This window comes from Callithrix jacchus, chromosome 1, assembly GCF_049354715.1.
Source record: "Callithrix jacchus isolate 240 chromosome 1, calJac240_pri, whole genome shotgun sequence".
Taxonomy (NCBI): domain Eukaryota; kingdom Metazoa; phylum Chordata; class Mammalia; order Primates; family Cebidae; genus Callithrix; species Callithrix jacchus.
In genome coordinates this window covers 27905518-27917444 of record NC_133502.1, presented here as the reverse complement: position 1 = coordinate 27917444, position 11927 = coordinate 27905518, and the positions used below count along the sequence as shown (strand labels likewise).

The 11927-nt window shown below is 47.8% G+C and overlaps 1 protein-coding gene and 1 pseudogene across 2 annotated transcripts in view; both read right to left on the bottom strand.

Moving 5' to 3' along the window:
• Window positions 1-1309: 1309 nt before the first annotated feature.
• The window catches only part of SPACA7 (sperm acrosome associated 7), a 49548-nt gene continuing 38930 nt past the window's right edge, over window positions 1310-11927 (bottom strand). The window contains exons 6-7 of the mRNA XM_035294454.3: window positions 3310-3390; window positions 1310-1537 (exon numbers count right to left, since the gene is read on the bottom strand). Coding sequence (XP_035150345.1) covers window positions 1473-1537; window positions 3310-3390 — 146 coding nt within the window. The 3' untranslated portion in view covers window positions 1310-1472. The remainder of the gene's footprint in view (window positions 1538-3309; window positions 3391-11927) is intronic.
• On the bottom strand, window positions 3629-5195 carry LOC100407730 (ADP-ribosylation factor 1 pseudogene; annotated as a pseudogene). Its single transcript, XR_013525617.1, has one exon. The product of XR_013525617.1 is annotated as an ADP-ribosylation factor 1 pseudogene (transcript).

The following is an 11927-nucleotide window of genomic DNA, read 5'->3' as shown; positions in this document are numbered from 1 at the left end:
GTGCAGGCAAACAACTTATAAACCACAAAGTTCGTTCAAAATGGTTTGTGAGATCCACGCGCAAAACTGAAAAATCAAAACTGCAAGTGCACGAAGGAAGGAGAAGAACTACATGGGTGTGTCCATGTATTAATAGAGGGGCTGCAGCACGGTTTAGTAGGCACGGGGGAGCACTGGGCCTCAGAAAGAACTGCAACCGGCTCTGCCATCAACTTACTGAGTTACCAGCAAGTCATGTGCCCTCACTGCCTCAGTTTCCTCTTCTGGAATCGAGGGGTTGCATGAAAGGCCTCAGAGGGCCCTGATTCCAAGCCCTTGGTCCTCTGCAGTCACCTCGGAGACACATAGAAAGAGGGGATAGGATGTTTGCATCTCTTAGGAAGAGAGCACAGCCAGCAGCTATAAGCACAGTGGCACTGTCTGATTCTGTTTCCAGCTGCCTCCATGGATGCCCGCCCACTGCTACACCGCACAAAGGGCACACACGTCCTCTGTCCAGGATTGTTCTAAAATGTGATCCATGAGCTTCTCCAAACCTCTCTGCCTTTCTAGAGAAATGGGAAAGTCATGTTTTGTCCTAAATCATTCCAGATAGGTCACCTCAATGAGTCTGGTAGAGGCTGCAGCCCATCCACAGTCAGAGTGAGTTTGGGTAGGAAAAGCTGCTCAAGACGTGTGCTTGTCACCCCCAGCCCCTGCCCCAGGTAGCGCTATAGGCCACATGCACCACCTGCAGCAAAGCTTCACCTTCTACAACACATAGGCCCAGCCAGCATTCCCAAGCTCAGCAAACATTTCTGTTGCAAGGAGGCTCCATGCGTGTTGCATGTGTGTGTTGTGTGTGTGCATGTTGCGTGTATTGTATATGTGTTGCATGTGTGCATTGTATGTGTGGACATGTGTGTGCATGTGTGTTGTGTGTGCATGTGTTGTGGATGCATGTGTGTGTTGTATGTGCATGTGTTGTGTGTGCATGTGTGTTGCGCACGTGTGTGTTATACATGCAGGTGTTTTGTGTGCATGTGTTGTATGTGCATGTGTGCACTGTGCATGCATGTGTGTTGTGTGTGCACATGTGTTATATGTGTGCGTGTGTTTTGCAGGGCATAGCGGCAGGAAAGACACTCTTGGGCCTTCATGGTTTCTGTTCCTCATGGACAGATTCTTTTTCATGAACTCTGAGATTGCCGTTTGTAGACAGAATCTTCTGATGTGCTTATTTCAAGGCTCAATATGGTTTTTGTTTCTTGTTTTCTTTAAAAAAAAAAAAAAGAAACAACCAAATCCCACACACCCTCGAGCTTAACACTTAAATAAACCAACTCCATTTGGATGGTGTGAAGTAGTGATTTTCCTTTATGCAAATGGCTCACGGAATGTGGGTGCGTGCACACATGTGCCCTGTTCCAGAGGCTGCTGGGTGGAGGTCCTAGCAGGTACGTCTCCCGCTCGGGGCTCCGGCGGCTGTGGCCTCACTGACTGCCTGGGCGCCTGCTCTGAGCACTCGTCTTCGGCTGTTCTTTACGGAAATCGTTTCCTGTGTGGAAAGAGGAGATTTTGAGCCTGGCAGTGTGTGGTGTGAGGGAGATAAGGACATCGGCAGGATCACAGGGACACAAGGGGACAGGAGGAGCTGGGGAGGGAAGGGAGAGCCCTGCGGATGTGTCCCAGGCAGGAGGATGGTGGGGCACTGGCTATGTCTGGCTGCCTCTGGTTCTCCCTGCAGGTCCACTCTGTCCAGTGTCGTTTCCCCCTCGTTCTCCCTCAAAACCCATCAATAACTCCGAGCTTGGTGGGGCTGGTCTTCCTCCTCCTCCCCTCATGGCAGCTGGCTGTGGGGCCCATTCCTGGGAGTTAGTACCAGGAGGTTGGAGACTCCTGGTCCTTCACTGTCCTGCATTGCCGAACAGTCAGGTCCCAGAGAACTGGATCTTTGACAAGGTCTCTCATGAAATCTGTATCTAAAGCAGCAGAGTTTGGCCTGGACGGCGGCACAGTCTGGGAAATTGTCTGTAGCTTGAACGACCGCTCACTGCCCTTTCTGCACCACGTGGGTGGGCCTGGTCCCTGCTGCTGCGGACACGGACAGACCTTGTGGCTTGAGGTTTTGTGGTCCTGGGATGGACACTGGCCGGCAAAGTCTGAATGTGGGGGGCTGGGAGCCCCACTTCAGAGCAGCTCCTGGCCTGTGCTTGATGACAACCTGTGCAGCAGGGAGGCCTCTAGGGACGCGTCCCAGGACCGTCCTCGTCAGCATTTTAACAAAGGACCAGCTGGCTGGCTTCCCACATTTGTGGACAGTGAGAGGCTGCAGCAGACAAGCTGGATGGAAAAGTCAGAACCTCAATGCCTTAAGAGGGGACAGGGAGGCCCACCTCACCGTCCTCTAGTGGGTGAACTCCCAGGCAGGGCTCTCTGTTTTATGGGAGAAACTCCAGAGCCTAGGACAGTGCCAGGCACGTGGTGGGTGCTCGGGAAGCACCAGTGAAGGAGAATGAAGGTGACGGGGTCTCATCGTCTGGCCCTGTGCTGGGGCTTTGAAAAGCCAGCCGTGTGGCTCAGCAACAGCTCATGTGCCAAAGCCCTTGGCATTCACAGACAGCAGCTCGGGATTCATGGTGTGACGCGCTCCAGATGGATGGTCTCAGGCTGTGTGGACGGGTGTGTGCTGCAGGGTACTGGGGGAGGGTCTAGGCACGCTGGGCTGCCATGTGACTCAATGGCTGGGAGGGCAGGAGGGCTGTCAGCCTCACCCAGGACTGGCTCCAGGAAAGCTCAGAGGAGAAGCCTGGGGCCACAGGCAGAAGCCACAGGACCCGCACAGCCAACTCTTAGCAGGCGGGCAGTGGTGGAGCTGTGTGAACAGGGAGTAGGGAAGGGCTGGACTGGGGGTCCACCTCATGAGAGGGTGGGGGGCCTCCTGACAGGGGTGTGGGGGCCCTTCCTGGGCCTGTCACAAGGGAGCAGGCTCCAGCCACCATGTGGTTGGGACCCTTGTGTGGGTGGGTGGTGGCAGCCCTTCAAGTCCTGATTATTCTTGGGAAAATGGGGACTGGTTCCTTGCTCCATTTGGCTGAGAAGGGAGAGTGCTCCCTCATTGACATGGGTCACAACTCCTTGGACTGGAATTGTCTGGTCAGGTGTCCACACGTCAGTGGCCGGATGGGGCTCCTGTGGAGCTCAGGTGGGTCCACCTGGGGCTGGGCTCACCTGCTCTTCCAGGAGCTGCTTGGAGACACTCCTGTCCCTTGAGCAGGAAAAAAAAAAAATCCCCAAACGGGAGATACTTACCTATTATTCCCAACCTACCTGAAGATCTTCCCATATTTTGAAGGATTTTGTCCAGAACGGATAGATTGTTATACTGAGTGTTTTTTGAATTCTTCTCTTCTGTGGGGAAAACAGTAAGCACAGTGGTCACGCTTTGTAAATAATCAAGGCATGATTCCACTTTTCCTTGTTTTTCTTGATTACTAATCGTGTATTGAAAACAGTAAGAGGCTCCACGACACCAAACAGAACAGTTCTGAGGATTCCCCAAGATAAATTGAACAGCTCCAGCTTCTTCAGTGTTTATCAAAATACAAAAGAAAAAAGTAGAGGTTGTCTTTTTCGATGGCAAATTGGACCCTTGCAGGCTGAGGGAAAGAAAGCTACGTCACACATGGAGGTGAGATGCTCCGGAGGGGCTGTGGGTGTAGGTGGACCGCCTGCCCGGCTTTCACACACTCCTGCTGGTGAGACCCCAGACATCCTGCCAAAGTGTCTGAGCGAGCATGAGCAGTGGGGATGACGGACTCACTCTGGCCACATGCTGACTGAGGGACAGGTGGGGCCCTGTTTCCCACAGGCTGCCTGAAGGTGGGTGGGGCGGCCTGCGGGAGAATGGGGCGGCTAAGGGCTCCCAGCCTGGCCCCTGGGAACCATGGGGGCACAGGAACAAGCACATGGCTATGGAATGCAGGGTGACCCAAGGACAAGTGAGTTGCCAGATCTCTATTGTGACCATGCAGAACTAATCGTGGTCTGCCGCGCCACCGCCTCACATTCCCAAGGGGAACAGCCAGGCTGGCGACTGGTATCCAGGCCGTAACTGCAAATCTATGCTAGGCAGGGTCTCCCTCCTGTGTGTTCAAGTGTTCTTGACTTGGATTTTTAACTATTTTAAAAAACGCACTGAGTTTGGATTAAAAAGCAACCACCAAAATGGACTTCAACGCAGCTCTAAAGCCAAGAGTGTGCCCAGCTTTCCCAACACAGTGACTCCTGGAGGCCAGGTGCCCACAGGCCTACGTCCCCTCTCAGCACTGAACAGTGAGTTGATTTTTCTTTTTACAATAAAAAAAGCTGAGTAATATCACATAGGAGTACCAGAAACTGCCTCATTGGAAACAAAAACTATTTACATTAAATAAAAAGCCTGGCGGCAGGCTGCGTCCGCCACATTTACAGCACGGTGCGATGCACACGGTGACCAAACCACGGAGGCAGCTTCTGGCACTCACACCACGAGCCGCACGTTTGCCACATGAGAGTAAAGCAGAGGGTGAGAGGAGTGAGAGGGAGGGGGTCGCGTTCACTTCTGGTTCCGGAGCTGATTGGACAGCCAGTCCAGTCCTTCATACAGCCCGTCACCGCTGGTGGCGCAGGTGGCCTGAATGTGCCAGTTCCTGTGGCATAGGGAGTGCAGCCCCAGCTTGTCTGTGATCTCGGCCGCATTCATGGCGTTGGGCAGGTCCTGCTTATTGGCGAACACCAGGAGGACAGCATCCCGCAGCTCATCCTCAGCCAGCATCCTCATGAGCTCCTCACAGGCCTCGTTCACGCGCTCTCTATCATTGCTGTCCACCACGAAGATCAGGCCTTGTGTGTTCTGGAAGTAGTGGCGCCACAGAGGCTGGATCTTGTCCTGGCCACCCATGTCCCATGCAGTGAGGCTGATGTTCTTGTACGCCACGGTTTCCACATTGAAGCCTATGGTGGGAATGGTGGTCACGATCTCACCCAGCTTTAGCTTGCACAGGATCGTGGTCTTCCCCGCAGCATCCAGGCCCACCATGAGGATGCACATTTCCTTTTTGCCAAAAAGGCCCTTGAAGAGGTTGGCGAAGATGTTCCCCATGCTTGTGGACAGGTGGAAGGACACTGGCCAGGGACACCTCAGCGGCTGCTGCTCCGAGCCAGGCGTTGGTTTCACTCCCACAAGCTTTATTTATTTATTTTTTTTTGAGATGGGGTTTCGCTCTTGTTACCCAGGCTGGAGTGCAATGGCGCGATCTCGGCTCACCGCAACCTCCGCCTCCTGGGTTCAGGCAATTCTCCTGCCTCAGCCTCCCGAGTAGCTGGGACTACAGGCATGTGCCACCATGCCCAGCTAATTTTTTATTTTTAGTAGAGACAGGGTTTCACCATATTGACCAGGATGGTCTCAATCTCTTGACCTCATGATCCACCCACCTCGGCCTCCCAAAGTGCTCGGATTATAGGTGTGAGCCAGCGCACCTGGCCCCACTTTTCCTTTTAACTGCAGGGAGCCATAAGCTCTGAGCAAAGCAGCATCCATGCACAGAGCAAGCGAGATAAGGTACCGTGGCTTCTCGAGACACAGCCTCAGGGAGGCTCAAAAACATGTCCTCCAACAAGTCCAGGAAAGTGTGTCCTGGTGCCTGTGCAGTGAGTGGAGTCCAGCATCTTTATGCTTCCTCTCTGTCTTCTCGTTACCCTCTTGGGAGACGCTCGCGAACTATTCTGTGCACTGTGTGTCCTCAGGCCTCCCCACCACCAGTGGTGAGCTGGGTTCCCTTGTGTGCATCTGATGCTCCTGGTTACTTGAGCTGTGGGCCTTAGACCTGGACACTGAATTTGTTTTATAGACACTGAATTTCCCCCACCTCTCTTCCCGTCCAGCCCTTTCTACTAATAACTGGGCAGTATGATCCCACTGCTCATGGAGAGGTGCAGGTGGTGTGGGGTGACACCAGTTCAGGAGCAGCTCTGAGTCCCCCAAGACCGGTCCTGGCTGCTACAGCTGGTGGGGGGGCAGGCTCCCTTCAGAGCAACCCCCAGCCTGGGAGGTGCCCTTTCCTAGTGGGGTACACCCTACAGAGAGCCCTAATCCTCTTCCTTTCTTTACTCTGCTTACTCTCAGGAGGAGCCACCTCTCCCAAAACTTTGTGCAGATGCAACCTGGAACCCTTAAAAATACTGTTTGGTACGTCTGCATTTTGCGAACACAGGAATGATGACTACGGTTGACTGGCCTGGCCCCGCAGTCTGAGTTCTTGGAAACAAGAGTGTTATGTATCTGCCTAGCATCTGGCAGGCTCAGCAGGTATTGCTGAGTAAGTGAGTCTCTTGTTGACATGAATGTTACAGGAAATGAATGATTATGACATGAATTTACATATGTCCCATGGGATTCTTAGATTTCACCAGGTCCCAAAGACTTAAACTGAAGTTTAGGCACAGCTGGTATGTCAGAAATGATATTATGAACCTTGGGACTTTTCCTACTCCCAGAAGTCACGAATGACATGGGGAAGTTGGGTTTTCTGGCAACAATGAAAGGAAGATAGTTGCAGGTGCATTTTCCTCTGAATGTCAAATGGATTAAGAAGAAAACAGATCTGCAAACACTCACCAAAGGCTGCTTTGAGCTTTAAAAACATTTATCTAAATTTATCTTACATGCTCAGTTTGTATGTTTAATAAGGACACAAGCCCATGGAACAATTTTTAAGTGTTAGAAACGGCATTCGGTGAGACATGGGGCTGTGCCACGGCTGGCCCTCACCGCCACTTTCCTGCTGGAGGCCGCAACTGTGACCCACTTTCCTGTGTATCTTTCCAGGAATAACCTACACCAGAGAGATCGCTGCCAATTTCATACTCAAAAGGAATTCACACAGTGTGTTTTAGAGAAGATTCTTCAGAAAATTTTGGCAGATAATTCAGGTTAGCTATTTGTGGAAACATATGTAATTCATCATTTAACACAAAAAAGTTTATCTTATGTTTGCTTATTTGTAGAGTGTAATCTCTAGCCCTTGGGAGTCCCAGGGAAGTATACATGATGCTAACACTTCCCTGTTCCCTGCTTATGTGTGGTTTCTTTCGACCATAGTGCACCTGGTGAAGCCTGTGGGTGATACTTAGTCTTCGTGTGTAGATGAGGCCCCAGTAAGGCAAAGCACCTTCCTAAGGGCACCAAGGTTGTATGCAGCTGAGCTAGAAGAACCCAGGGGCCATCGTCCCTGGTCCTTGCTTTTCCTTCCAGGGTTGAAATGCCAAACTTTTCACAGTTCCAGGATTCTCAATGGAATCACATGGGTAAAAATCTAGTATTTGAATTTTTAATGTTTGGAAAGGATGGAGTAACAGGATTAGATTTATCCTCCCAATTTAATTAAAAAACAAGAAAACATATACGAAACAGTGATTTCTCATATATGAGAGAATAAGCAGCAAAGGCCAGTGATTCCTGAGAGATGGAAAGCAGCTGAGTGCAGTGCTATGATTGCTTCAGGTGCTGTCTGGGTAGAGTTTCCAGGGCAGCATCAGGGGTGAGAACTTAGGCAGAGCCTAGTGGTCTCAATATGTTAAGGAGTTTGGAGAGGTCAAAGTAGCTAGGATTCAAAGGACAGAGTGAGAGACAGACAGAGAGATACAGAGAGAGAGAGAGAGAGAGAGAGAGAGAGAGAGAGAGAGAGAGAGAGAGAGAGATACAGAGGGATGCCTTGAGCCTTCGGCTGATTATTGGCTAATGAATGGCTGTAAGAAAACTACTCAAGGATGGAAAAAGGGACACACAGTGGACAGGCAGAATAATTTCCAGAGCTCACACAGGCCAGAAATAGGTGGGGTTCCCATCAGTAAACATTTTAAAAACCCTCATAATACACAGGACATTGAGTAGAGTACACAGAATTACATTGCCTCAGTAGTGGGGAATAGTTGACTTAGAAGAAATGCTGCTTGGTACATCTAACAAAGCATAAAAGCAAGTGTCAAAAGGACCAAACTGCTTCAAAGTAACTTAAATGGGTAAAAGAACAGGCTCAATACTAGTTTTAAAAATGTAAGAATATCCAACACACAATGTAAGTAAGATACACAATGTAAGATTCACAATGTCTGGCTTTCAAACAAAAATGACCAGACATGTGAATAAGCAATAAAATATAATTTATAATGAGAAGAAAAGCTAATCAAAACTGACCCAAAAATGACACAGAGAGTAGAATTAGAAAGCAACGATATGAAATGTTTTTATAAAACTATATACTATATGTTCAAGAAACATAGAATGTCAGATTAGATAAAAGCAAGAACCAGCCATATGCTCCCTATAAGAAACTCCCCTAATGACACAAGTAGGTTAAAAGTAAAATGATAGACAAAGATATGACATGCTAATTCCAACCGAAAGAAAGCTAAAGTAGTTACTTAAATCTCAAAGTATACTTAGGGACAAATAATATTACTAGGAATAAAAAATCATTTCTTTTTTTTGTTTGAGATGAGGTCTTACTGTCACCCAGGCTGGAGTTCAGTGGCACAGTCTTGGCTCACTGCAGCCTTAAAACCTGGGCTCGAGCAATCGTCCTGCCTCAGCCTCCTGAGTAGCTGAGACTACAGGTATGTACCACCACACCCAGCTAATATTTTATTTTTTGTAGAGATAGGGTCTTGCTACATTGCCCAGGCTGGTCTTGAATTCCTGGGTTCAAGTAATCCTCTTGCTTCAGACCGCAAAGTGTTGAAATTACAGGCATGAGCCACTGCACCTGGACAAGAGTCATTTCCTCATGTTGCAGGGATAACTCACCAAGAAAACATAATAATCCTACAGGCTTATACACCAAATAAGAGCTTCAAAATACATAAAGCAAACACTGCTAGAAATAAAAGGAGTAATGAACAATCCACAATTATGGTTTGAGATTTCAACAGTGCTTTCTCAATAACCAATTGAACAAGTAGATGGAAATTTAGTAAGGATATAAAAGAACCAAATAAGTCTACTTGGCATACTTGATCTAATTGACATTTATAGAGCAGCCCACCTCTTAACAGTATAATACACATACTTTTCTGAACACTTGGAATATTTGCTAAAGTACACTATATTCTGAGCCATATTTAAAGTTTTAAAATTCACTGAACAATAATCAAGCCATATAACATATGTTTTATGACCAAAATGAAATTAAATTATAAGTCAATAAAATTATGGCATCTGGAAAAATCTTGGAATATTTGGAACTAAACAGCATACTTTTTTTTCTTTTTTTTGAGATGGAGTCATGCTCTTTCACCAGGGGTTGGAGTGCAATGGCATGATCTCGGCTTACTGTGACTTCTGCCTCCTGGGTTCAGGTGATTCTCCTGCCTCAGCCTCCCATGTAGCTGGGATTACAGGTGCTCACCACCACGCCCAGCTAATTTTTGTATTTTTAGTAGAGATGGGGTTTCCTCATTTTGGCGAGGCTGGTCTTGAACTCCCGACCTCAGGTGATCTGCCCACCTTAGCCTCCCAAAGCGCTGGAATTACAGGTGTGAGCCACTGTGCCCAGCCTCACTAGCACACTTCTAAACAACCTATGGATCAAAGAAGAAATTTAGAAGGTGAATCATAAGGTATTTTGAACTGGGTGAAAATAAAAGCATGACATATTGGAATTTATGGGATGAGATAAAAGTTGTACCTAGAGGAAAATTTTAACAGTGAGCATTTGTATTAGAAAGGATGAGAGGTCTCAAACCCAGGATCTAAGTATTCACTTCAAAAAGTTAGATAAAAGGGAAAATAAAATTTACAATAAGCAGAGGAAAGAAAATAATGCTGAGATAAGAAACCACTATAATTAAAAACAAAATCAATAGAAGAAAATGAAATAACCTGGCTCTCTGAGCAGATTGATAAAATAGATGAACCTCAAATCAGACTGATACAATTTTTAGAAAGTTACAAATTACTAGAGAATTACTATCACCACAGTTCCTACCGACATTGAAATGAATAATAAAAAAGTATGATGAACAACTTTTGCCAATAACTTTGCCAACTTAGGTGAAATGAGAAAGTTCCCATAAGGACCCAATTTATCAACAATTATTAAAGAAGAAATAAACACACTAAATGGCTCTCTATTAAACAAATTAAGCTTACAGTTAAAAACCTTTCCATAAAGAAAATATAGGCCCAGAGGTTTTCACTGGGAAATACTAGCAAACATTTTGGGTAGAAATAACATTCATGTCATACGAATGTATCTAGAAAATTTAAGAAGAGAGACAACTTCCCAACCCATTTCTATGAAACTATTATTAAAACTAAAGCTAGAGAAAAACATTAAAAACACAGCAAACTACAGACCAATGTCCCTCAGGAATACAGATGTAAAAGGTTTGAACTAAATGTTAGCAAATTAAACCCAACAATATCGTGACCAAGTGGGTCAAAAATCAATCACACGTGATTCTCCTCATCAACAGAATAAAGTAAAACCAAGTGACCATCCCAACAGATGTCACATAGTGACTGAGTGTAGCAACATGTGCCTGCGTGGGGCTATGGTTTATCAAGGATACCATGCTGAAAGCACATCAGTTCCCTGGGGATCCTGGACTAGCCTCCTGGCAGATGGAACGCTGGTGCTATCCACCCTAGGACCCGAGGTGCCAGCCTGGGCTCCAGTACCTTGGCAAGGGGTGGGGAGGCAGGGAATGCTTTGCCTCTCCCAGACCTCAGAGACTTGCAGAGATGATGTGCCCCAAAAGCGAAACTTCCTGTTCTTTAGCTCTCAACCAGGGCACATAGAAAATCATGTTATGTTGTGAGAGCTCGCTCTCTCTCTCTCTTTCCCCCTACCCATTCTGTCTCCCTCTGTCTCTGTCTGTCTCTGTCTCTGTCTCTCTCTTTCTCTCATCCTCTGTCTACTGTCTCTCTCTCTCCCCTCTGTATATTTCCCACTGTCTCTGTCTCTCTCTCACCTGTCTGTCTCCCTGTGTCTTTGTCTGTCTCTCTCATCCTCTGTCTCCTGTCTCTCTCTCTCTCTCTCTCCCTCTGTCTGTCTCCCTCTGTCTCTCTCCCTCCCTTTCTCTCTCCCCCACGACCCTTGGTGGAAACAAAAATGTGTCACACTCGAACTCTGTCTTTATTCTGTTCTTCATTTTGAAATGTTGGTGCCAATAAAATAAACGGACTTTATGGCCCATCCTGGGTGGCCTTGCATCCCCTGAAAACTGGGAGTGGAATCAGGGTGCTCCCTACCTTGGCTCCAGTGGCCAGGCCAAGCTGAGGGGAAGCCATCTTGTTCCCTAACCACCAGGGAGAAGGCAAGTTTCCTTCCGGTTGTATTGGCTCCATCATTCATCTTTTCTGTCTCAGACAATTTATCCTTGTCACATGCCATCAGTAAACCTGGAAAAATGGTTTTCCCCATCTTTTCGTCAAATGCTTTTTCAATTCATGCCCTCTGTGACCCACATCTGTTTCTATTGCAATGTTCTCCTAGCCTCTGTCACCCTGCAGGGTAGGCTGGGCTCACCCTTGGATCCTAGTAGCGTGGGCTGCCCTGTCAGGGGGCATCTGAGTTGCTGGTAAGGTCACTGGGACACTGTGGGATTTTGCCTTTCCTCCACGTTAATGAATCCCAGGCGTTTTTCCTTTACGTTCTCACAGAAGCATCTTGTTCAGTCCTTTGCTCAAATAAGGGTCAAAGTTTCATGTTCCCCTTAGTGTTCATTCATTCATTCATTCATTCAACAAACACCTACTCAAGGCAAGGTCCTAGGGTGGGCGTGGAGAGGGGGTACTCTCTCCCTCCGGAGGCCTTGTTCCACTGGGGGAGATGGACGTGCCCAGAGACACCTGCAGCTCATCATGGCAGGTACTGAGACAGTGTGAACAGACAGCTCCCAGC